This window comes from Panicum virgatum, chromosome 5N (genome assembly GCF_016808335.1).
Source record: "Panicum virgatum strain AP13 chromosome 5N, P.virgatum_v5, whole genome shotgun sequence".
In the NCBI taxonomy this organism is placed as follows: domain Eukaryota; kingdom Viridiplantae; phylum Streptophyta; class Magnoliopsida; order Poales; family Poaceae; genus Panicum; species Panicum virgatum.
In genome coordinates, this window is record NC_053149.1 from 57,145,227 (window position 1) to 57,171,388 (window position 26,162).

Genomic DNA, 26,162 nt, shown 5'->3' on the forward strand with positions numbered 1-26,162 from the left:
GTTAGTGAGGACTGCAAGGAAATAAATGAATCTGTAACCTAAAATTTCGCTACGTCAGCATGGACCGATACAGATGATATTGCGACTTTATTCCTTTATTTTCTTTTCTTTTTTTTCCTTTTTTTTGTTGTGCTGCTGTTTTTCAGCCTTTTGTTTTCAGGCCATACTTAGCCTCCGCTATCTAGAGGGGACCGAAGCCAACGTGCAATTTCATGCGACCACTTTGGTTGCAATGAACCATTTGCTGTGGTTTTTTAATCATAGAAACTTCCCTAATATCACGCTTCAGTCGAGTATCGATTGCCTGCAATCACGCATCTCCTGAGAAGCAGGGACAAACCAGTTACGGCTTTCCATGTCCGATTTTGTTCCAAGTGGTTCGTTGCAGATGTCTAAATGAACGGTAACAGATTGGCCTTAATTTTTAGCTCTAGGTCATGTATTTCGCATCTCCTGAGAAGCAGGGACAAACCAGTTATGGCTTTCCATGTCCAATTTTGTTCCAAGTGGTTCGTTGAGATGTCTAAATGAACGGTAACAGATTGGCCTTGATTTGTAGCTCTAGGTCATGTATTTCCTTGCGTCAAGTGGTGCGTTGCAGTGAGCACTAAACACATTATAGTATATTAGCATGCAGAGCGGTCGGTGGGGCGTGGAAAGCGCACTAGTATCTCTCTCTTTTTGAGAGGCAACGTATGTGGTGCAAACCGCAATCTCGTGAAAACCCATATAAATTACGGCAAAAAATTTATCTAAATTTACCAAAAAAATCACATATATAAATGATATGATGATACACAATTTTGTAAAATATCTTATCCAAACTCCACTTTATTTGTGAGATATAAAAATAACTAACAAATCATTTGGACAACTTTCTGATTTAAAATTTATTATTTTTATATCTCACAAACAAAGTCGAGTTTGGACAACATATTTTATAAAGTTGTGTATCATCATATCATCTACATGTGTGATTTTTTTAATAAATTTAGACAACTTTTTTGCTATGATTTACACGGATTTTCACAAGGTTGCGGTTTGCACCGTTGCCTTTTTGAGAAGCCCAGACGTGTTCGATTATTTCTAGCTTTGCAGCAAAATTTTTGGGTCACTGGGTGACGCCAGTCCATCATTTCACCAGCATCGACTCGACAGGAGAGAAAAAAGGAGCAAATTTTTGCACAAGCTCATCTTTACTACATTTCAATTTTGCCAGTTTACAGCAAGTCACGACCAGAGACTACGTTACTGCTGTCAATGCACATTTTATGGGAATATAGAATAGGGACCGAGTTTAAGTGATAACAGACACATTAAAAATAAATATCCAACCAACGCAGCTCATGCCTTCATGGTCCATAATTATTGCAGTTACTTCCGCGCCTCGGACTTCCTCTGCTCCTTGGCTGCCAAGGATAGAATAAAATTCAGTGCATGCCATGATCAACAAATGAATGAGTTTCTATCTGCTATGCAGATGGAGAAAGCAGTGGCAAAGCCAAGATAATTTTGACCCTGGTGCACTCTCGATTGCAATTAAGGAAGCTAGTATAATTTATATGGTAAAATTTAGTTAACCACTAGGAAAAATATCTTTTTTACCATGGTGCATGGGCACCAGGGAAGCTCCATGTAGCTTCGCCCCCGGAGAAAGCCAAGACTTTGTTGTGCTCAAAAATATGAAATGCATGTCAATGAAACTAGTGTATGTACCAAACAAAGGTACCAATTGTTGGGCAAATTAAGCATAAATATCCGGATAAAGCTTGTAAATAAAGATGTCAAGTAGAAATATCCTATATTTGTGGCGAACCGATCGCTAAAGAACAAAATTTAAGAGCATGAAGCAGGATAAAATAGCAAGGGATGTACCAGCTTTCTCCTCTTCACGTTTCTTTGCAGCATCAGCCCTTTGCTGTCTTATTAAAGCAAGACGTTCTGCATTCACAGAATTATATAGGTTATGGTTATTTGGCATTCAGGAACAGTGTTTCAGTACTAACACAAACTGACAATAACATTTGATGAGATTGCACACATCTTAGATGATTTTTACATATGCTAAGAACTCTGGACAGCTGGACTTGAAATAACAGGACAGCATTAAACGACGGGATGTATCTTAGCATCAAAATGTTTGGTACATGAAGAGGTAACCATCATATTCCACAAGTGCAGAACATTCAAGGGGAAACAGCTTTAGTTCGTAAGTTAAATTTCAGGTGGAAATTAGAGCCATAAAACCACTACTACCCAAATGCAATAATTTTATGCTTAAAACTTGAATAAAAGTAAGATCTAATAGCCTGTGCTTAAAATAAGGTGATACCATTATATGATTGTTTATTTTGTTAGTATTCATTAGTCACTGAAAAGTTAATATCAATAGCTACCTCCTCAATACCAGCAAGAAGAGTATCAGAAAGCTTAAAAGAGTTCTCACCCAAATCCTTCCGTGCTTGTTCTGTTTTTCCTTGCTCCTGAAGCTTCATATAACGTTCATGGTCTTTTTGTTTCTCAAGCTCCTCTCTACAGAATAAACAGGATAACACGAAAATAGAGTCAGTGAACCCAAAAGGTTTTGTAGACGAACATGTTTAAAGAAAGTAAGCTCCTGCCGACCATCCACAATATGTTTTCAATTAGCAGGTACGAGCAAGATTTATCTGCTATCAATTGCATACTTTATTTTTGCACTACCCACAGGTTTTGATTAGCAGTTCTCATGCCAAATGATAATGCAAGAAATAGATATAACAGGAAAATGTAGTGCAAACATCAAAACTTGAACTTAGGGGATGTTTGGGTTGAGGAACCTAATCATGCTAGATGAGGTAGTCCATGAATCCATCCCATGAATTTCGCTGGGATTAACCCATTCCTCATTGCTAAGCTAATCATACGCTTGTGGGGTGATGATGGATTAACCCATTCCATTCCAGAAACCAAACAAAAATGCAAAGAGTGAGAAGATGATGGACCGTCCCATAAACCAAACACCCTATTATTCTCCTTAGTCAAAAATAAGAAAATGGCACATTTAGCTCAGATAAGAAAGTGCACCTTTCACGCCTTGAGAGTTCAGTTGTTTTCCCAAGCTGCACAATGAAAGCTTAGTTAGCTGAGTATGGACAAAAGTGATTCAAGTATTCAACTAATAGAACATGACTAAGGCAGCAAAAGTTCTAACTACAACAATTAGCTATACATGGCAAAAGTATTGTGGAAATCAAATCCAGCAGGACAACATATCACATTGTACAATAACAAATTTCATAGACAGCTACGTATCACAGGATGTTCCTTCATGACTATAGTATACAAGATTAAAAATAGCAACAAGGATCCATTTGTATACCATTACAGTTAAGACAACATAGGTTAGAAAAAATTGGGGAACTTATGATACCAGCATTGCCATGAAAGACATCTGTGATTTTTTCCTCCTAAAAGCATGGTGATATGAAGATTAGAAAAAACAAAATGGTACCAGCAGTCAGCAACTTACATCAACTTCCTTGGCTTTTATATTCTTCGCTTTCACCAAGTTTGGATTTTCAATCTGAATAATACCTTCGGTACCTTTATTTTTCTGGGAATATCATATAGCATGTGAGATCATTACAAACAAAGCTTGCACATGAGTATAAACTAGCTGGATTTGAAAGTCCTTACAGGCTTATCATCAGACTCGTCTTCAGATTCTTCCTCCTCAGATTCTTCTCTTTCTTCCTCTTCCTCTTCCTCTTCCTCCTTCTATTTAATTTTCAAAACAAATCAATTGTTACAAATCAAATTTGCAGCTAGGTAGTGACAGTGTCCAAATAAGGCCCTGTTTGGATCCATGGACTAACTTTAGGCCTAAAGTTTAGTCCATTAGGTGATCCAAACAGTGGACTAAAGTTTAGTCCATTAGTCCATAGAACCCACCTAATTCGGACTAAAGTTTAGCTTCACCCATTTATATGTTTCAAATGGTTTTCCACTTAAAGTATCCATGTATCCAAACAGGCATGGCCTAAAGTTAAGTTACCTAATGTTTAGTCACCTAGGTGATCTAAACAGGGCCTAAATAACTTTCAAATCAGTGATTGACCTAGCTGAGGAAACTTTTGTGATGACATTGATGTCAGTGATATAGCTCAACAAATGCTGATCAGCACAGACCTCAAACCATATATTTTCATACTTTAGAGTTATTAGATTCCAGTAATTCAACAAATAATTAAAGAAAACCAAATTTGATATTGATTTTTATGCATGCATTAGATTGTGCAAATGCAATAGCTAAGTTGTGCTAGCATCATCAGAACTACAAAAACAGCTCAACCACAAAGAATGCCTAACGCCTACATGGTCCCCACCGAACATAACAATACTACATACAACAACAACAACATAGCCTTTTGTCCCAAGCAAGTTGGGCTAGGCTAGACCGCTAGAGATGAAACCAAAAGAAACAAGGATAAGAGAAACACAAAAAAGAAAGACAGAAGGTAGAGATAGGGGTAAACAGGAATAAAAACAAAGGTCACGGTTCAGGCACATTGATTGCTAGTCTCCAAGCGCTCCTATCCATAGCCAATTCCTTGGAGATATTCCACTCCTTAAGGTCTCTCTTAACCGACTCGCCCAAGTCAGTTTAGGGCAGTATGAAAGTGATCTTCCATGGGACAATATGAATTATTCAATGGAGGCAGATGTATTTAATTATCTGAAACAGGTGGTGAAGAAATCCATTTTGATTCGTAGGATCACTGAAGGGTCAGAATGAATGAAACTATAAAAGTAAACATGTGGATGGAACTAATTGAATGAATTGTACTGACCTTCTTAAAGGTGCGCGGCCGACCTGAAGTACCAGCAGCTGCAATTATTTGGAGGGCAGAAAAAAGATTATCAGAAATAGGCCCAAAAAATGCTGTTAGTAGGATATCCACAGGAAACATAACCATCCATATGATAAGTCGAAAATATCGAGAGAAAAATCCATATGTAGCATTTCTTTCATGTACCCAGCCGCTAAAGAGTTTTATCTGAGGCCAGATAGAGTGTGCTAATTGATTTCTCACTGCGTTTAAACTTCACACAAACCCTTTTACGTGAAGATCTCTGACAGTGAATGCAGAATAAAAGATGCTGTTGAATCAACAGAAGATTAGTACCAAGTATTCGGGTTACCCCACTGCATCATTGGATGAAGAAAGCAACTAAACCTTTCGAAAAAGTATTATGTACCCAACCCAAACGGAGTGTATAAACAGGTGCCCTGAGCTTCTAAATCGAACACCTAGACCAACGAATCCCTTTCCTTCGGCTATCCGATACACATAGGATCCCATGAAAACCCGCAGCACCGACTAAAAGCATCACAACCCCGCGGCGCCGACTAAAAGCAGGAATCTCAAGTCGCAACAAGCTACCCGTAGGGTCCGAATTCTGCTCGACCACGCAAGACCGCTCAGAAAACCACCTCGCGCCGAAGACATCAGATCAAGTAGCCGCCTCGGCACGGAGGCAAACCCCGGGGCGAGCTCCAGAGATGAAATCAGATTCCACTCGCAAACCGGACAACACAGAGGGGAGGGGGGTGGCGGACGCGTCGTTACCGATCTCCTCGGGCGTGGAGAAGTTGCGGCGGCCGGTGGGCTTTCCCTTAAACTTTCCCCTCCCCATGGCGGCGGCGGGCGCAGACAGAGGCGAGAGCGCGGCGGAAGGAGCGGAGGGGTTCGCCTAAGCTGCACGCGGGGTGTGGAGGCACTGAACCGTGGAAGGAATCGGAAACCCTACCTCTTTTAGCACTGGTGCCTGCCTGCCTGGTGGGCTGGGAATCTAGGCGAGAGGAACGGGGGAACTCGGCGGATCGGCCCTCCAGCCATCCACAGGCCGGGAACCGGGTGGGGTGCGGTGCGGTGGCGCGCGACGGAGCGGTAGCCAGTTGACTTCGCTGGCTAGCCGTCTCTCACCCGGTCCGGTTCCGTTTGGCTCGGTCTGCGAAGGCCGCGTGCCAGGGTTGCTAACCGAGACTCAGCTCACGCTCCTCTGCTTGCACACTGACACACTGCTGACTGCTTTGTGGATGTAGATGTAGATGTAGTAATCGCATGTTTACTTCCCAAAATACTGTTTCTTTCTGGATCTAATCGATCGGCGAAGGGAAATATCGGTGTCTTGCTTCCTTCTGTAGACTCGTCAACAGTAGCAGAGCTCGCTGGAAATTTTAGCCGGGGCAAACTCGCACGACTAATCTATGCCGCAGCGGGCCCTCGCCGCTCCCCTACTCTCATGTCTCCTCCTCCCCGATCCGGTGGAATTCGCTGGCGCAGCCGACCAGCCACCAGCCATCGATTAGCGTAGTTTCTGTGGCGCGGGAACGCTCGGCGCCAGCGCGGGATGCAGGTCGATGGGTTTGGGCGTCGTGGAAGAGGACTAGGCGGCGGCAGTGCCAAACGAGAGGGTGGGTGACGACTAACGAGCAGGTTCGCTAGTTAGGGGGCAAGGGCCAAAGGTGTGTTGCGCTATGGGCTGGACCAAAGTTTAGTGGATCCTTCACTTAGTAGACCACCAACAGTGGCAAAGCTTGATCTCCGATTTCAGAAGAATGAGAGAGACACCCTTTGCTACAGTAATGAACAGTGTCAAAATCACTGTTCATTACGTGTAAATTTTGCAAAGCCAGGGGCCATGGCCACCTTTGCCCCGCATGAAGCTCCACCAATGCCACCAACCACCGGTCCACAACAGCCCTTTTCTTTTCTTCTTCCTCCTTCAGCCATCGAACTCCGGAACACCGCCGCTTGCTCACCGCGGCCTCCAAATCCAAGCTCTGGCCGCCTAAAACTCTATGGGATGGTGTTCTCCTCCACTGGTAGGTGGGGCAGCTGCCCCATGCTGCCGTATGGGGAGCTCTGCCTCTCCTCGTCAACATAGGAAACAAATATTACATTTTTAGCCCGAAATTCAATATCGAAAACAGCAAAAAAAACAAAGAGTGAAAAGAACGTGACAGAGGAGTAGGTTAGCACAGCTAATCAGGTATGCTAGTAGATATCTAATGATATTTTTTACCAAATAATAATTGTGTGTTTAGCTTATTTTTACGTGGCATGATATATTGTAGTTTATTTTAGCAAATTTTGGCTCGACCAATGCATCGATAATAGATAATACCCCTCACATCGCAGGTGAGGATAAGTCTTTCGAAATTCTTTTATTTTGCGGTGAGAAAGACCATCAGCCGTCAATCTATTTATATCTATATCTATTACCAAAGCGAGTAGGATTTCCATCTAAATTTTTGATTTGGTCAATTTGGCTTGCTCCATCTCGTGTCATTGACAAGTGGATCTTACTTTATTTCGTATGAATAACGGACCATCTCTTGCTGTCTACGACTCAATCACATCCTATAAATCAACGCACGGTACCTATACGTATCCGACATTTATATCAACTTTGTCCGTAACAACGTACGGACATAATTGCTAGTCTAAAAAGAAAAGGATAATCGGTCTATTTTGCCGGAAACGATAGAGCATCCCACCACTTTTTTTTACGAGCATCTAAGACCGTGACACATGTGGTCATGCTATTTCTCTTTCGAAGCGTAACGATCTCACATTCTCACCCCGAATATTTGGGTGTCGTCGAGAGATGGACAGGGAATAACTTCTCTATCAGAGCTATTACAGCTGGGACCATACATCCATGATGAACTCTTTGATGGCCCGTTGCTATCTCTAGTCACGAGATCAATGGTAAGTTTCACCAGTTTGGCATCAGCCACTGGCCAGTGGCCACTGCTGCAGCACCCGAAGCAAAACTATTTACCAGTTTGGCATCAGACACTCCAGCACTCTGAAGAAGAGAATTCAGCGATTGATACTTATAACATAGAGCAACTTCTGTCATATGTGCTTCGGGTGCTACGACAAGTTATGCTAAATGTCAAAACAAGTTTGCGAAACCTGCAAAATACCGCAGGGGGTTTTCAGGAGTAAATTGGAGTTTGAGGATAAACATTGCACCCAGAATCAGAATAGCATCATGATTCATGCATAAACAGGACTGATGATTACTCGTCCACCAAACCAGGAGATTTATATTTCATACGACTGCGCACCAAGACGCTATTTTCATGATACTAAGCTATATTACAGAGTCAAAGATACTGCAGAAATGAGAACTGCAGCATTGACATCCCTTGTTTCAGAGAGGTCTCTTGTAGATCGGACCAGATACAATTAAAAGAAGATTGGGGGTGGAGGGGGTCATGCTAATAGAGTAGACCCAATAATCATAGCTGACAGTGTTAGAAATTGAAGGCACAATATGCCATAAATCAAATGTGATTGTCGGTTCATGTCCCATCATTCGAGTTCCAATAGAAGTCGCTTCTTTCAGCCGAGTAACCATGCGGCAGATGAGGTCCATAAACGACACTGCCGTTCAAATATGTCATCTGGTCCACCTGTGACACTGGCTGATAAGCGTTTGGAACGTTAGCTTGAACCGTGGTGTTTGGAACTGAATAGATGTTAGTACTGATATCTATCGGGTTAGCCTTTGTCCTACCCCGGGCTGTCCGTTTGGTGTCCACAGGACTATCTGCACTGAGTCTAACCATTTGCAGCTGAATTTCATTCAGTGGATTACAAGCTACTTTTGATTTAGCACTCTTCTTTGCATCTGAAGATTTGAACTCAAGCCGGTATAAGGCAAAAGCATCGCAGTCATTGATCTCGTATTCATAGAGATGCCATTCATAGCTGTTGGATGGTTGTGGATCCATGTAATAGGACCTTTTCAGACCCCCAAAGTCCTTCATCACCTGCTTCCTTGATTCATGCCAACCACGGCCATTGTAATCTGGCAAGGACCGTTGCTTTCGATTTCCACTATCAAATGCCCTCCTTGGTTTGTCAAAAAACAGCCATTCTCTGATAGATTCACCTTCAAAAATGTAGAGATCGAAAAGTTCTGCAATGATACAGATGAGCTAACAATTAGTAAAAACATTTATCAGTACCATGTGAAGACGCATGCTATGAAGGAGACCCTAACCAGGTGCATTCCACGGGGACTTTGCAGTTGCAGCTCCTTCACAGATAGGAATCCCAACATGTTTTCCTTGGATTTTTGCACTAAGAGCAGCAAACAGGGGACCATCTTTCAGGTCAATGCCTCTTGGACGGATCACAGGCATTGTTCCTGGAGGACCCTCTTCCTTCACAGCTAAATCAGCATGATACATGCTGCAATAATCATGCCATCTTTCTGATCCGATAGCAGGCCTGGGGCAGTCCCAGAGTGCGCACTTTGGCCTCAGGAATGCCGAAGGTGCTGGAGTCATTGTTGTGAGCAAATCTGACATGTGCAGGAAAACATCCCCGGTACTCTGTCCGCAGTTACTCATGTCAAGATAAACATTAGGGGGTAACTCTTGCGGAAAATTGAACTGCGGAAATTCCAGCTGACCAATCCCTTCCAGGTTATTGAGAACATCAGGATTAGACCCAGAAAGGTTTATCTTGTAATCATCATCATAAAGAAAATCCTCAACCGTAAGCTCCTGATTCACATAGTACATCTGCAAGGATAAGGTGAAAACTTATTAAAACTAGCATTACTCCATCAAATTTGAATTTGGAACGTAAATGGCAGAAAGACAACGTCACAGGCAACATCAACGAGCGTGCCAATTATGTGCGCGCTAGAATTACTTATAAGCAGTACATAGCAGCTAAATGATACAACATCAAGGACTTAGCGTTAGTATTTACAATGCTAAGGAGATACATAAGAAAGCTAAGCAACAGGCAGCGGAAAATCAAAGTGAGTGTTATACTAGCCTACCAAGACAGAAGCAAAGCTTCCTTGTACGCAATTGGGAAGCAGAATGATGTTGTTTACTTCAAAACAGACAAGAGGGCCATGGCCCCTCCCAAGGCTAGCGGCAGTTTTTTTGGTTTTCTGCTGATGTATACTTTCCATGGTTGAGTTGATTGCTTTCTATGGTTGGGTGCATGGGGTCATACAGGTTGTTTGCAATGCCAGCTATGTGTATTGAGTTAATTGTTTTCCAAGGTTGGATGTATGGGTCGCATATTAAAGGTTGTTGTTAGAATATGGGCAAAGCAAAAATGAGACAAGTGTTGTTGCAAAGAGCAGCCTCTTCCATTGATCCTTTGTGTGTATATATACATGAGCCCCATCAAAAAGGGGAATAAAGAAGGCCATAAACCACCCTTAATAGGGGTAGTAAACACCTATTAAGGAGGGTGTAAAAGAGAGAGTAAAGAGAGGATGAGAGCATCCTAAATATTTTGTAACACTCCCCCTTGATCGAATCCTTCTTTAAGATCAATGTTTATCTTGAATCCCCCAAAAACCCTGTAGGGAAAAAAAAGGAAGAAATATGTGTAGATATGCCATTAAAAACTCCTTAAAACCCAATGGGAAAAATAAGGATAAAATTGGTATGGCATATGTTGATTATTGTCTCATTGTAAACTCATATGGGAAAAACCTTGGAAGGAAAACCCATAACAAAGTTTAGAGAAAAATAAATATGATCTGATGATCATAATTGTAATTATATGTCTTTGATACCTCCTCAAAAACCCCTGTGGGGGGAAACAGGAGATATGACATAAGTTATGTCTTTGGTATCCCAAACAAAAAACCCCGTGGGGAAAACAAGAGATATGACATATGAACTTGTATTGATATTGCCTCATTAAAAACCTTCTATGAGAAACCTATGTGAGGAAAAACTCATAGAGGAAAAAAGTGCAATATGATGTTTTGAACAGGTTATAGTTTCAAGAGGAGTCTCCCCCTGAACCTTGCAAATCTCAAAGTCATCGCATACCAATCTCAGCAACATATTGTGATATGTGGAAATTGTTAGGGGCTTTGTGAATAAATCTCGTGGAGTTATCACTTGATTTATTTCGCAAGGTGTTTATCTCCTCACTTTCGTGGGAATAAACATTTCTAGAAGGCAATATAGTGATATTGCTCTTATGTAACCTGCTTACACTCAAGTAACACAAGTTGCATTATCTTAAAGATAATGGCTAGTGATTCAATGGAATCAAATGTGGCCATTCGATGAAGTTATACATGTTCATGTAATACTTTAGAATGAGGAGTGGAAGTAGCCATTAGAGCCAAGTTTGATGACTCCTATGAGAACTTTACCACCATAACATCAGTATGTGATATGTCAATATAGGGGATTAAATAGCCAATATCTTGATACCCCACATGATCATATCTTAATTTAGATAATAATAAATCAAGATCCTTTGTGCCTATAGATATCTGTGGATATCTACTTTGACTCCCACCTTTCTGTGGTGTAGAAGTAGCACTATTTTGAGCTATAGTAAGTATTTGCAAATGCAATATCAGTCCTGTTGCGATATGCAAGATACATGAGCACTTTGATGGCACTAAGGTTGCAATCCCAAGGGTCAGTATGGATAGTGATCCATATTTAGGGATTGAATGACCATATTGTTGGTAGTATGATTGTCCAATATTATTTAGATATTGGTATACAATATCAATGGAATATTGGAAGACTGATGTGTGCTTAAGTTACGGAGTCAAGCATAATTTGGTTTTACCCAAATATTTTATTTCAAATCCGTCTTATATGATGACTACCTGTTTTGATATGTGCCATAGGAGATGTATAAAATCCAATGGGATTTTACTGTGGTCACTTAGGTGAAATCATCAATATGGAAGACATCCTTCTGTGAAAGGAACTCACCTAGTCAGTTGTACCACAAACAACTTGACTATCTCAAGTCATGAGTGACTTGATTTATACACAATGATGTTGCGACTTATGTTTCGATTTAGAATACAAAGTCCATTGGTACTTACAATCCAAATCTATCCAAATCAAGTTTGATCTGCCAATTATTGATATAGGAACATAATTTCCACACATACCAATGGGTATGTTATGCTAGGTCTCTGCGTGAAACCATGTGCTACAAGCTCTCACTATTTCACCATCTTATGGATTTGTGAATCCATAGTGCTTCCGTTGAGAAAGCATTGTGAGGAGAAACCATTAACAAAGTAAAGATTTCTCACTTTGAGTGAAAGCAATTCTCCTTAATTGCCACCTTTGATTGACCCAATATGATGAGTGTTGGAACACTCTGCCTAGGACTTGTGGTCTGGATCCAGATAAGGTGCGTGGCAATATTGAGGAGTATGTCGACATTTTGTAGTCTTTTGGATGATTGATTCAATGGAACCAATTTTAGCATGTGGAAATATTGACCCTTTTGAACTTCATGTTATTTCCCATAATAACAAAGTTAGGGCGTTCCAATGACCCAGCGCCTATATTTGTGCACAAGTTGTGCTGGGCTTTTGGATGTTAAACAGCCATAGACTTTGGATAGTAAATATCCATATGTTGTCTATCAACATGAGGTTGATATGCATGTATTGTCTTGGATAATTGTCTCCCCCTAATCCGAGAATACTTGCAAGAAGCTGCATCCCTATCTGGCCATAATTTTCCCCCTCTTATTTAGATTGAGGAGTTGAGTGGTTTTGTTAGGTATCTCCACTCTTTCTGGCACATTAGATGGGAATCGGATATGGTGACAATTTGATGACAAGTAAATGCATTTGGCAGAGTATTTGCAATGTGTTGCAAATATAAGATATTCTGAACTGTTGGTTCAGATTCTTTGGTACGTGAATTTGAGAATCGAATATCAATAGTGACATTCTCTTTTTGATTCATGGCATTCTATGTGTGGTAAGTATCTCCCCCTAATGCCTGGAATCTTCCTCAAAGGTGTGTTCAACATTCGAGGAATGAATGAATCCCCTATTTGAGATCTGAGATATTATTGAATGATGGATAATGATACCTCATGTCGATCTCAAAAATGCCCTTTGATGCATGTTGCGGTGGTGATTTTGGTACGTGCAAAACGTTACAAATTCGCAGATGGGAAATATTTGGCTGTTGGCCAAATATCCACGTACAAACTGCAACGGGGGGAGCCGTATGATGCAGTTTGATGGATTTGGATTTATGATGCGTTGTGTAAATCCGCATGTCACCAACTTGATGCTGGCAAATTGCAATTCTACTTTGGGTCATCAAACAACAAACTTGATTCTCTTGATGAGAGATTCAGTTTGGCCATTATGTGTATGAACATGAGATACTTAATGATGTAGTCCCTAAAACAAACAGTTCCGTGTAAATGGATTAGACCTCGCGTCCAGAATCGTTTGCTTCAAATTGATGAATTTGAGCAATGAGTTTGGTAGATTTGTGGTACCTTATGAGTAAGGCGCACTTTTAGGACAACATTGTAGATGCACAAATGTGCATTATATAGTATCTTTATGGTCCATAAGATGGCAAATGGAGTCACATGTATGTTCTTGAATTTCTTCAAGAAATTTGGTGGCTCGCATTGATGTTATGACCAATAGAATTGATAATAATTTTCTCGTCATTTGTACAATGATCATGACAAATGTGCCAAATCTTGAATGGATCAAGAGAGAAAATTATTTTGTACGCAACATGTATGAGGTACATATTATGGACATCATACTACATGCAGTAGTATGACATTAGGCTAATAATATTTTCAATGGAAATATGAGGACTTTTGTAAGCGTTCGCTTGTGAAAGTCAAGTTTAAATTGATCCAAAGAACTCGCTTGCCTCCAATGAGTTAGAGGTATAGTTTAGCCAAATGTTGGATTTGGCGTTTCTGTGTACATGGATTGTACAATCACATTTTTGTTTGAAAAATGTGAGATTTGTCACACACATTCACTTTGCTAAGTGAAAAAATGTTTGCATTCATGAAGATTCATAAGTTGTAAATTTCCATGGATCGAAGATCCTTGATAAATGAATGAGTAAACAATCATTTTTGATTTGGGCAAAATTACATCCTTTGTTGAAATCCCAATGAGGGACATGCAAAGGGTAGATGGATCTCACTCCTTTGAATACACGGATTTGTAAAAAGTCCAAGTGTTGGAGTTGCATAAAAATGCAAATAAATGCAAGTATGACAATATCCAGAATGGATTGAGCATTTGGTTGGGGGTTGAGGAATAACTGTTGTTATGCCATATGCCCCTAATGATATCGTTGATATCTTAATGCTCATGTTAGGAAAAATTAATTCCATCCAATGCGAGGTTGGATATATCCTAAGCTGGATATATTAGCCATGTCCTACATGAGTTTATCATGTATAAATTTACTCGAAGAGTAAATTGTATAGCATAAGGGCAAAACTTTTGGGGATTTAAGGTGTTTTGGGATCTATTCCTGTGGGAATAGATGATGTGAAATCTTTGCCAAAACATAGGCTCTGTATGCGACAGAATAGCCCCCCAAATTATGCGCTATATATGCTATTTATTTAAATAAATGGTTACTTAAATAACTTCATATTCAAAATGTGTCTTGAATTGGCATATGCATAATTTTGTGAAGTCAAGATGAGTCTTGAATCACATATAGTGTTTACCTCATATTGGATAGATGATAGAAAATCACTGCTGTCATCACTATGTACAATGATTATTGCCAAGATATAGTCTCAATTTGATATTAGCAATTTAACACACAAAAGCGCAAACCAAATTGGTGACCTTGTAGTAGGGAGCATAATCTGCAAATATGTGTATGTGCAGTAGATGTCATCCCATTACCTTTGTGTTTATGCCAATAATACGAGTTGATCACACTTTGAAGGTGGTCATATGACATCGACCTTATTGGGTGATTGAACTCGGAGGTAGTCACTATGTTTGTAGAAAACACGGTGTAAACCTCGAATCGTGAGACTATTGTTTTGAAAATCAACGTCCAAATGATGTAAACCTTATGCAATTCATATTTAATCGCATGCAGATAGTCACTATGTGATGGACATAGTGTAGATGCTGCAGTAGTATTGTGATACTAACTTGTGGTCAATCTCAAAGATGAATTATGGCAAGCACCTGTAGGTGTAGACCTCTTTTGTAGTTCATATTTAAAATTAGGACGCATATATTGAGGATGAAATCCTATGGTGGTACTGTGGTACACCATGTGTGTATGACCAATTTTGTAATGAACAAAAGTTGTCACCATGAACGTGAAGGTCCTTTGTTCTAAAATTTGATATTAGATACGCACATTGAAGATAATCACTATGTGTGACATAATGTAGATCTCGCAGTAGTACTATGGTACTACCTTGTGGTTGGCCAATATGCAAAATTTCAGAATATTATACACAAATGAAGAGGTAATCACATAAAACATTTGCATGAAATAAATTAAGCACTAGAAATTTAAAATATAAGTAAATGTGCTTAATTAAAAATGCAAATGTAAATTGCATATAATAAATTAAGCACTTTATTAAAGAAATGCAAAATTAAATTGCATGGAAAATAAATTGCATGAAAAATAAAGTGGAATATATTGTTATTGGGAATGTCATATGACAACACTTTGAACAATATACTCAACACCTTGGTTACATGTTATTGGGAATTGCCATCGGCAAACACTTTGAACAATATAACAAATTCCTTGAAAGATAGGAACTCATATGCACGAATTTACTGTGGTAAACTCATATGATGCAATTTCTGTTGACATGTAGTCACAAAAATATTTATTTACATGAGGTAAATATGGTGCATCATAATTATATTTACATGTGGTAAATATATTATTTTGTAGTTCTGTTAAAACCTAAGGGTTAAAACATAATTCAGGAATACATTAATAATTTGTTTAGACCACCGTGTAATTCACGAAAAATAATAAAAATTATTGGGCGGTGGACCGAAACAACTTCGATTTCGGCCCACCGCCGATTTGGGTCCGGAGGGAGCCAGGCGGGGCAATTGGGCCAGCGCGGCCTGTTGGGCCGGCCCATGGCTGCCGCGCCAAGGCCTGATGGCCCGGCCAGGCAAAGGTTAGGGGTCCGAACCCTAACCCCGCCGCCAGCAGCTATGCGCCACTGCCGCCCCGCATTGCAGGCGCCGCCGCCGTGCCGCCCGCGCGCGTTGATGCACCGTCGCGCCCGTCCGCTGCCACAGCCGCGCAGAGGCGCCGTCGCTGGCGCTGATGCGCCGCCGTGCCTCTGCCGCGCGGGTCTGGTGCCGCCATCCGCCGTGCTGAGGCGCTGGCGCCGCGGCCGCGCCGGTGTGCCGCCATGCGAGCGCGGAGGCGCCGCCGCCGAGGCGCGTCGCGCCGTCTGGATCCGGCCATGGTGTGGCCGGATCTCCCCCCCTCCGCCCCTTTCTCACCAACTCCGGGCGCGCTTAGCTCTCCCCCTCGCCGGAGCGAGAGGAGCGAGCCTCGGGGCCGCGCAGAGGTTGGAGTGGAGGGGCCATGGCCGGCTCGGCGATGCCGAGCTCATCGACGACCGCCGGTGCCGGAGGTTGAGGCGGTGGCGCGAAAGTCGGTTCGTCGAAGACCACCTGGGCCGCTATGCTTGAGTTCACCCTGCCGTTGTAGAACGGGAGCGAACGGCGAGGTTGTCGGCGGTGGCATTGCAAGGGGTTCCCTTGGCATCACGGCGAGCTGCGGCAACGCCTCCACCGCGACGTCCACGATGATGACGGTGGTGCAGTGGATGACGGAGGCCATCCAGGAGCAGCTGACGAAGTTGACGTCGAAGTTCGAGCGAATTTGGTGACTGCTTCGTCATCTTACTCTTGTCCGTCGGAGTTCTTGTCGTCTTCTTCTACTCAGTTGGCTAGGGCCAGTGCTGATAACGTGTTAGAATATGGGCAAAGCGAAAATGAGACAAGTGTTGTTGCAAAGAGCAGCCTCTTCCATTGATCCTTTGTGTGTGTATATACATGAGCCCCATCAATAGGGGGAATAAAGAAGGCCATAAACCACCCTTAATAGGGGTAGTAAACACCTATTAAGGAGGGTGTAAAAGAGAGAGTAAAGAGAGGATGAGAGCATCCTAAATATTTTGTAACAGTTGTTTGCAATGCGCTATTCTAAAGCTTAAGTGGGTAAATATAAAAAATAAACTATGAACCTACAACTGAATCCTGGAGCTTTCAAAGATAAAACTATGACTCTTGATTTCTAATCCGTTCGAGAAAAGACTCTTGATTTCTAATCCCTAAAACTGATGGGCCTATTGCCCTGTTTGCCGCATTAGCATAGGCACCTTTTCATCCTTGAATATGCCATCATGTACGGTTGCCATAAATAACATCGTCGAATTTTGAATTGACCCCAACACAATTTTCTTTCTGTCAACAAACCCATCGACATGTTCCATTAGTGCTCACAGCTAATATCATCACAGGTAGACCCATTTCTGATTATCTTTTATATCCAAATATATTGGTGTCATATATATTCTATTGCTTGCATTTTTTTTCTTATAAGTTTATTTCTGACTCAGCCTCTTGGCCCCTCCTATAATAAAATCCTGGCTCCGCCCCTAATATTGAATCATTGATCCCCAGCATTCCTAATATCCATTGCATGCTGCATACAAAAGAAAATAGAAATATCTAGAACCCCACCATTTCCGATATCCATTGGCCATCACATGCTGCATATACTAGTCACTACTGATCTCTTGCCTATAAGCAAAAATTTATACTCATTTAATTTTTATCCTGTGGTTCTAGTTCTCTAGAAATTGTAAAGCTTTTTATACTTGTATTAGCATTAGAATTACTAATTTACTAAAATTAGTCAACTTATTATGAAAAGGATACTCGAGGAGAAAAAATAGTAGGCCTCTACCACCTAGAATTCACTGCTAAGTATTATGCTAATAAATTGTTATGGATTAATAAACTCATGCAAAACGTGACATTGGTAATGACCTAGGAACTTTGCTAGATATTAGTTGATTGTTATAAAAGAATGAGATAATTCAAAGAAAAGGACCAATCAACTCTAATTTTCTGTGGTTCTCTCATGAGCCTAGCTTTTAAGGCCCCTAGGCTGGTCACCACCCCCAATGTCAGGTCCTCATGTTCTTTGTCAACCTCACAGCCTTTCAAGAGCTTCTTATTGTGTATAACCCCCAACACCAGCCGGCACTGCTGCAGACAATCATTGGTTAGATTCCCCCCACCCCCCCCCCACCCACACACACACACCCCAAAGCAGACAGTTTGTCTAACATTATTCAGATCAAGCTTTTCTGCTGAGCTAAGCACAAGAGGTGACGACCCTGTAATCTAATGATGGTGGTAAAATAGAAGTGCTTTGCTCAAATTCAGTATTCACAAACATAATTAGTAAACTTGTGCCTTAGTAGGTTTGCACTCTGCCCCTTTAATGATATTAAATTCACAGGTTTAGTCCCTTTTCAACTCTAAAGACTACGCTTCTAAGAAATAAAAAAAATCAATTCAAAACACAATATGTCCCAATAATTGTCATATGCATAGCTCACTAGATCTCTATCCCAAACATTCACTTGATTTTTTAGATGTCAAAGGATCATGGTGAATTCGACAGCACGCCTTCTAGTAACTCCATCCATTTTCCTCAATGTACACTACTTCTGCTTCCATACAGGATACAGCTCAAGTTTTAAAACGCAGGCTAGTCCAACAGAATTAGGTTGAGTTAGCAGCCACGTATCACAGAGTTCCATTATCTAAAAAAATGTATTACAGAGTTAAGAAACGTGGTGTATACAGCACGAAGGGTGCAAGCATAATTAGAAAGCACGAGAAAATGACTACCCAGATTAATAGCACCTACCTCACAATGGTAAAATAGCCAATAGTGTTATATTTCAGTGATTTTTATAGAGAGCATCCTAAAATATTCGAAATAGATAATACGCGGCATTTCACTAGACAATTTAATATCTTTATCAGCATTTAGAACATAGAAGATCTACTAGTATAGAGTAGATACTATAGACGATCTTCTGGAGCAAGATCTCCTAGAACATAGAAGATCAGCATTTGGAACATAGAAGATCTCCTAGTATAGATTGTTATGAATAGCACTTGTATTCATCATGAGGGCTCTAGGCCCGAATATATACATGTATGTAACACCCCTGTGTTAATCGTGCTCGCTAATCCCGGGTTTAATCGCTGATCATGGCTTAAACGCGTCATTAGCGTTAATCGTGTTCGCTTAGTAAACATTGTTTTAGCCGTGTTCGTCTATGTTTTTCTCCTTGATCCGAGCCTCAAATCAACTTTCGCCCAAAACAAAAGTTGTAGATATTCTTTTCCTCTACAACTTCTATTTTGACCAAATTTCAAGTTCCTATATGAAATTTGGAGTTTCAACTGGTCAAAATTGAGTCAAAATCGTTCAAACGTGTTACTGTTCTCCTCCTGTGCGTTACTGCGCTCGTACGCGAGCCCATCCCGCGACCGGCGATGCGCCGGCGACTCCACGCGTCGGCCGTCGCGGCGATCCTCGCCCTCCGTGCGCGACGCTCTTATCCATTCGCGCGCCTGGATGCTTCTCGCCCCGTCCTTTTCTTCTTCCCTGCGTTCACGCCGAGCTCACCGCGGAGCACCCTTCCCCGACCCTCCTACGCCCGAGCAAGCCACCCCACTAGCTTCGCCTAATCTCGGAGAAGCTCCCCAACCTCCGCTCCGGCCTCCAGCTCACCGGAATCGAGCTCGCCGCCGTCTGCCATGGCCGCCGCCCCTGCAGCACAGCGGAGCCCCCACCTCCGGTCTTCCTCAACCCCAAACGACCCCGGAAATCGCATCCTCTTGCCGCAGTGAAGCTCCCCGGCCCGCTCGCCGCCGCCCAGGGCCTCCGGAGTGCCGCCGCCGCGTCTTGCCGTCGCCGCCGCGTGCTGCTCGCCGTGGGGGATCCCCTTCCCGGCCATCCCAACCCACACCGAGCATGTCCACAGGTTGCTCTCGTCGCCCTCGTGCTTTTACCCCTCTTTCCCATCGCCGTCGGTGAGCATCGTCGCCGGAAACGAGCTCCTCGTGCGCTCCTCTGTTCCAAATCGCGACCAGGGACCTCGGGCAACAATTGACACAAGTTCAGGGGGTTTTCTGCGAAGTCTATGACTCATATGAATAGTGCTGCGAAGGGTTCCTTTGTAATACATTGGCTGAAACTTTGAAAAATAGTAGTAAATCATAGAAAAATGCAAACTAAAATTTGTTGGATTTCTTGTTCTAAGATCTACAACTTTCCTTACATGTTGATCTTCAGTTTCTAAATAGTTTTTGCTCTAGTTTAAATGTTAGTTTAAGTGGTTGCAAGCTTTGAAAATGCATAGTAAATAGTAGAAAAATGGTAAAAATGTAAAACAAGTTGGGTTAGCTTTGTTTTGGAATGTAGAACTTAGGAAAAATATTTAACATGCTGGTTGTTTAATGTTTCTGTGATGTTTTGATTTAATCATGAATAATGCTAGTTTTAGTTTGTTTATTTAATATCTGTGATTCGGAAAGTCGAAAAATTATAAAATTTATGCAGTAGTTTACTCTTGGCATGCTTAGTTCACTGTAAAAATTTCATGTCCAAAAGCTATGCTCATGTGTGTAAATCTATTTTGTTCAGTTTGTCTTGTTTAGGCTAAAATAAATGCTTTATGTTAGCAATAAATGTTAGTAAATTGTTTTTACACTCTTTATCAGTATCTTATCATGCTAATTAATTTGTGCTATCAGGTCCTTGCTGCATGTCAAGTTGTTGCCCTTGTTTGGTTCCTAGATATAGTTTTTCTTTTGTTATTGCTAAGAAATGTATTTTCTGCATAGATAACTGCGGCAACTTGTTTTGTTCATGTGCTAACCTTGTGAAATCATTTAGAACTAGTATGTTGGTGGTTTTTATAAAACTTGCTTATGTTGGCTTGTTAGATAAATAAAGTCTTTAGTTGCTCTCTCGTGCTTTGCCTACCATACTTGATGTTCCTTGCTATCTTTCTATGGAAGATTTGAGTAGTATCTAATTAAACACCTTTTGGTGCTTAAATCGGTGTGGTGTGACTCAGTTTATCTTGTATGCCTTTTATATGCATCGTGTGTTGTTTTCTTTACGTTCATGCATTTGCATCGTTGCATATCATATAGGTACGCTAGATGCACGACGCGTGGAACTAAAGGATAAAGTCGGAGCCGAACCCGAAGATGATGTTTGGTTGACATATCCAGAAGATGGATGGATGGATCCTGATGTGCATGACCAAAGGAAGCTGCTCGCCAAGCGAGTATCATCTAACTAACACTGACTTTGTGTCAAACCCAGGCAAGCCCCGGAGCATAACCCCTAATTTGAGTATTCAATATTTATTTAAGTATTTGTGCATTTACATTTTTAGGAGTTGTATGGAACCCTAGTATGCATGTTTCTCCCTAGTTACCTATGAGTCTATACTAGTATACAGGTGTCGTTAGTAATGCCATGCTTAACTAAGATCCGGTAGAAGTCGAGTGATTGCTGTCACTCGCGAGCTATAGATTTTTGTTACTTATGGAAAAGTGGCTTGAGAATGAATCTGTGAGGAAAGAAAATTGGAGACCGGGTGGAGAGGAATTGGATTACGGATTTGGAATGTTTGGAAAGTAAGCCTCCGCCTGTGTCGATTGAGGACCGTACCGTTGTTTGCCCTGCTGACCGAGGATTGAACAGTACTAACCACATACCGAAAGTAGGAGGTAGTCGAAACCGGTAAACTGTGTACCACTTTACGACGATACTCTGAATTCCGTCCTGCTACGCTGGGCGTGGGATGATGGCGGGTGTTGGATTAGATGTCGCCTCCGGGTTCTCCGGGAGTTCGCCGTGAGGGGCCCTTCACCTGGGTTTTAGCAGGCATGGTTCAGATGTCGTGGTAATGATGGAAACAGCTGACGTGTGTGGCCCGACGTGGTTTGCATGTGTCGTGTGAGTTAGGTCCACCTTGCAAGGTTAAATCGGATCGATTCGCCGTGACTCGCGGATATGAGAGCCTTGGTCACTGCGTCACATCGTAGTAAAAAAGTGGAATAAAAATTGAAAGACGAGGATGAAATATATGTTTGTGATACTCTTGGAAAATATAATGTGATGTACCATGTTTGCTCTAGATGTTTATGCAAACCTAGTTGATATTTGTACATTAAACTTGAGCTAAAATATTGAAAGTAAGGATCCAACATTAGTCGCTTTTCAGCAAAAATAAACTCCAGAGCCAAAAGCTTGCATGTCTAGATAGTGGGCTAAGTATACCCATGTCGGGTAAGCCTTACTGAGTATTAGTATACTCAGGGTTTGTTGTCATCCTATTTTCAGGTAACTACTGCTGGCTGGAGCTAACCAGGATTCACATCGTTGGGCTCGATGTGACGTCCTCACGTCATCGTAGTAATCGTTGTTTTTTCTAAACTAAACTTCTATTTAATTTCCGCTGCATTTTGAACTCTGATATTTTACGTAAACTTGTTTGTAAAACTCCGCATTGTAAATTAAATTTGAGAACTTTTATCTGCTTGTAATCATCTGTGCTCGTCTTCGTGCGAGACTTCCAGTGTTTTCGATCCTTAACCCAACAGGCTGCCGGATTACACCGTTTTAAGTGCGTGTTTACTTGATTAACGCTTAAGATGATAGTTAGCGCACTTAAGCCGTTTTAATTTGGGCGGTTCTGCTACAATGTACAGGTATTAGGAAATATGCACAAAACCCCTTATACAATGGGAAAACTACAAGATACACATATACATCTAACATAGATTAGATACTATAACTGGTTTACTAATGGTCCAAGTCGTCATTGACTATCTGCTAGTTTGGGAAATTATCCGGCAAAACAATCATACACTCAGTTTAAATGTCCCAGATAGGTTCACATGGAAATGGACATCTGATGGTCAGTTCACAACCGCTTCAGCTTACAATGCTTTCTTTATGGGACAACATGCATTACCTGGAGCAAAGGTGCTAAAGAAAACAAGAGCACCAGGTCACTGCAAGTTCTTTCTTTGGCTTGTTTTGTTGGACTAGTGCCCGCAGGAAGAGGCATAACTTGCAAGATACCGACAACTGTACCTTTTATGACCAGCATACAGAGACTATCTCCCATCTGTTATTGACTTGCAACCTAGCCAGGGAGGTCTGGTTTACAGTGCTTCGTCGGTGCAATTTACAGCGGGTCACCCCTTCTCCCACTGCTCCAGAGCTCTTTGACTGGTGGCTGCACTCGCGCAAACAGGTCAGGAAGGAGTTGAGGAAAGCTTTTGACTCTTTGGTGCTATTGGTGTCGTGGATAATTTGGAAGGAACGGATCCAACGTATCTTTCAAAAAAATAAAGCTGACATTCCGAGAGCTGGTCACATTGATCCTTGATGAAGCGAGGCTCTGCGGTTACGCTGGTTTGAAACATCTGCATGTTCTTCTTCCCGAGCTAACGCATGGGTCTCCCGCAGGAGAGGAGTTTCTGCTAGGTCGTGACATGATCACGCTGTAATACTTTCCACACTAGTTTCTGTTCTCTGGTGATCTCTATTGAGATCACTTTCTCTTGTACTAAAACTCTATTCTCCTCTTAATGAAAAACGTGCTCAGGCACGGTCGCTCGGTCGCTAAGAAAAAAGATACTATAGATGAAAAAGGTAAACAAGCATAGGTTGGCTCATGACAAAATAAATGGAATTATGCAGCTCACGGAGCCAAAATGTTGTCAATAATGGGATGGAAAGCGCAAGGTCATATCCATTAACTTGCACTCAACATGAATCAAGTGATAAGAAGTAACAGAATGAGCCAATCAACTTAAATTCCATCTAGATATGATCCAAATCAGAAGGCACTAGCAGTCTAGCATAGACAAGGGCCATAGGTAGCCTGAGCCCCCAAGAAGTGAGTTCAACGATCCACCAGAGACAGAGACAAACATTAACTCTTCTCATGAATTGTAACCTTCCTTAAATTATAGAAAGAAAGACTTAGATCAATATGAACCCCACTGAAAATCTCCATCTAAATCTATAGTTTTCATCACAACGAAGAACAGGAGAAGCCTGTCCCTTTGTCTTGAAAACAGAGAGCAGAGGGTAGGCACATATGTCCAGCAAAATTTATCCCCAAAGACGTAGAAAGGACCAAGATGTCTTAGTGAGGGGTAGGTGCTTGCAGATCACACCAACCCAACTAAAAGCACACAATGAGACAGGCCACATGGGCATCTGTACGAACTAGATAAAACTAACTAAATCGTCTGACACATGATCACACATTCACTCAATTACAAATCCTAGCATCACACCAACAGTTTTATTCTAAGATCAATAGCTCGGCATTCCACTAAGATCAACAAAAATGTTCGAACTTGCATACAGCAAACAAGGAGTAATAAACTATACCTGATCATGGAACACAGCAGCCGCGGCAGGAGCAACATTAGACAGAACGCCCTGGCCCAGCAGCTGCGGCTGTGGCTGCGCCACTGCGATGTCAACTGCTTCCTCGCGCGGCTCCGGCTTCATGTCCTGGCAACCCAGCGCGTGCCCCTGGCTCTGGTTGGCTGGGGGCGGGGAAGGGGGAGGGGGCTGCTGCTGCTGCTGTTGCTGTTGCTGCTCGACCAGCTTGCTCGTGGCGTCGTCCTCCTCCTCGGCCGTCGCCAGCTGCAGCAATCGCAGAGTCTCCGATGGTGGATCCGACAGCTCCCTGGTGTTGCCCTGCCGTCAATCACAGCCACCGGACCAAACATCAGCCACGCCTCAAAAAGATGTAGGCGAAAATGATCGGAGGAGGCAGGAGGGACGTGTACCTGGAGCGAGGAGGCCGGGGAGGGAGCGCTGAGCTCGGAGCGCCACTCCCGGAGCATCTGCTGGAGTTGCGCCTCGAGGACGGCGGCGTCGGCCGGGCGGGAGTCCTTGCGCGCGGACTGGAGGCCCGAGAACATCTCCTGGAGGTCGTCGACGCGGGTCTTGGCACGCACGCGGAACTGATGGTGCCGCGACGCCGCCCACGACGACGGCCCCTTCCCCATCGCCGCCGCTCCTGATGCCGCCGCCGCGATCGGTGAGCGCGGTGGAACGGAATGGGGTCGTGGTGGTTTTTTTCACCCCTCTCCTTCTTGCGCGCGCCGTGTGCTCTGCTGCGCGAGCGAGATGCTCTGCCGAGTTTTCTGGCTGCCACTTTGTTGGGTCGGGGTCGGCGGCCTTGGGAAAAGCGACGGCCGCGGCAAAAGGAGGCGGGCGACGCCGGGGCCCAGCTTGCGGATTGGGGGAGCATCGTCAAGGCCGAAAGCGCCGTCCAATAGCAGCGGCATGGACCGTCGTCTCCGTGCATTTACACGTTGTTTCCGGTCGATAATCGTAGAAATCTATCGTTTTCCTTTCAAAGCTTGGAGTAAAAAACCTCCATACGCATAGCGCATACTGAGTAAGTAAGTAGGGTTTCACTCGTATTCATCAACTTTGAAATTATATTTCTAGATCCGTAAATTATATCACTTAGATCCACAAACTTTAAAAGTCTACCCTAGATCCACAAAGTTGCGATTTGATTACCTAGATTCATATCCTCCAACTTTATGTGCTGACAGCATAAATCTACGCAATGGTCAATGCCTATACGTTGCTGAATTCACTAGAAAGGTGAAATTTAAGGTCTGGTTTCAGAGTATGGGAAGAGGAGATGAGCACTAAAATACTTATTTTGGAGATTATTGATATGTAGAATTAAAAAGGGAGCTTCCGGACCACCAACGGTAATATGGATGGTAAAGATGGTGGAGATCACAAAGGGACTCAACAATATGTATACGAAACCCTCCAGTGGTATTAGCCTTATCGCGGATTGGTATGCGGGGTTTAGTTGTATAAAGTCTTTTTATGCTAGTTTGTTTTATATATTTCATTATATCTTTCAGCTCTTCTAATATCGAATATTTTATTGAAGTCGTCGCTTGGTGTCGGCGTTGCGAAGCCTAATATGCTAATCGCCAAATCCACTCTCGCGATCTACCAACTCCAGTGATCTGAACCGCACAAACTCTCTTTGACGGACGAGATCTCTCCAACGCCGACACCGCGCCTCCTGGCTGGGAACCGGACACATCGCCCACACCTCGCCCGCTCGCCCCAGCGGCTCTCGCACGGTCGCACCCTGCTCGAGCCACGTCTGCTCGCGCGAGGACACGTTGAGCCCCGCTCT

The 26,162-nt window shown here is 42.5% G+C and overlaps 2 protein-coding genes across 3 annotated transcripts; both read right to left on the minus strand.

Moving 5' to 3' along the window:
• Positions 1–1,165: 1,165 nt before the first annotated feature.
• Positions 1,166–5,930, minus strand: LOC120673686 (28 kDa heat- and acid-stable phosphoprotein-like). Of its 2 annotated transcripts, XM_039954649.1 has the most exons (9): positions 5,835–5,892; positions 5,613–5,776; positions 4,833–4,870; positions 3,679–3,759; positions 3,512–3,595; positions 3,067–3,101; positions 2,447–2,532; positions 1,876–1,941; positions 1,166–1,409 (listed from the first exon to the last, which is right to left on the minus strand). In XM_039954649.1, the coding sequence occupies exons 2-9, from the start codon at positions 5,677–5,679 to the stop codon at positions 1,375–1,377; spliced, it is 492 nt and encodes a 163-aa protein (XP_039810583.1). In that variant the 5' UTR covers positions 5,680–5,776; positions 5,835–5,892; the 3' UTR covers positions 1,166–1,374. The 2 variants fall into 2 exon arrangements, with proteins under 2 accessions (XP_039810583.1, XP_039810582.1); XM_039954648.1 differs by having other exon boundaries at positions 5,613–5,930.
• Positions 5,931–8,057: 2,127 nt separating this feature from the next.
• On the minus strand, positions 8,058–25,151 carry LOC120673406 (transcription factor VOZ1-like). Its single transcript, XM_039954225.1, has 4 exons — positions 24,772–25,151; positions 24,365–24,679; positions 9,067–9,592; positions 8,058–8,982 (listed from the first exon to the last, which is right to left on the minus strand). Exons 1-4 carry the CDS (start codon positions 24,991–24,993, stop codon positions 8,363–8,365), a joined length of 1,683 nt encoding a protein of 560 aa, XP_039810159.1. The 5' UTR covers positions 24,994–25,151; the 3' UTR covers positions 8,058–8,362.
• Between the last annotated feature and the right edge of the window lie 1,011 nt (positions 25,152–26,162).

What these genes read in the sequence shown, in the direction of transcription:
- LOC120673686 (XM_039954648.1), bottom strand. Translation starts at nt 5,679, where the DNA reads ATGGGGAGGGGAAAGTTTAAGGGAAAGCCCACCGGCCGCCGCAACTTC. An exon ending in TAAAAGCCAAGGAAGTTGAT is followed by an intron (nt 3,102 to 3,511) that starts GTAAGTTGCTGA and finishes TTCATTGTGCAG; the next exon opens with CTTGGGAAAACAACTGAACT. An exon ending in GAACTCTCAAGGCGTGAAAG is followed by an intron (nt 2,533 to 3,066) that starts GTGCACTTTCTT and finishes TTTATTCTGTAG; the next exon opens with AGAGGAGCTTGAGAAACAAA.
- LOC120673406 (XM_039954225.1), bottom strand. Translation starts at nt 24,993, where the DNA reads ATGGGGAAGGGGCCGTCGTCGTGGGCGGCGTCGCGGCACCATCAGTTC. An exon ending in CCCCGGCCTCCTCGCTCCAG is followed by an intron (nt 24,680 to 24,771) that starts GTACACGTCCCT and finishes GATTGACGGCAG; the next exon opens with GGCAACACCAGGGAGCTGTC. An exon ending in GTCCCCGTGGAATGCACCTG is followed by an intron (nt 8,983 to 9,066) that starts GTTAGGGTCTCC and finishes GTATCATTGCAG; the next exon opens with AACTTTTCGATCTCTACATT.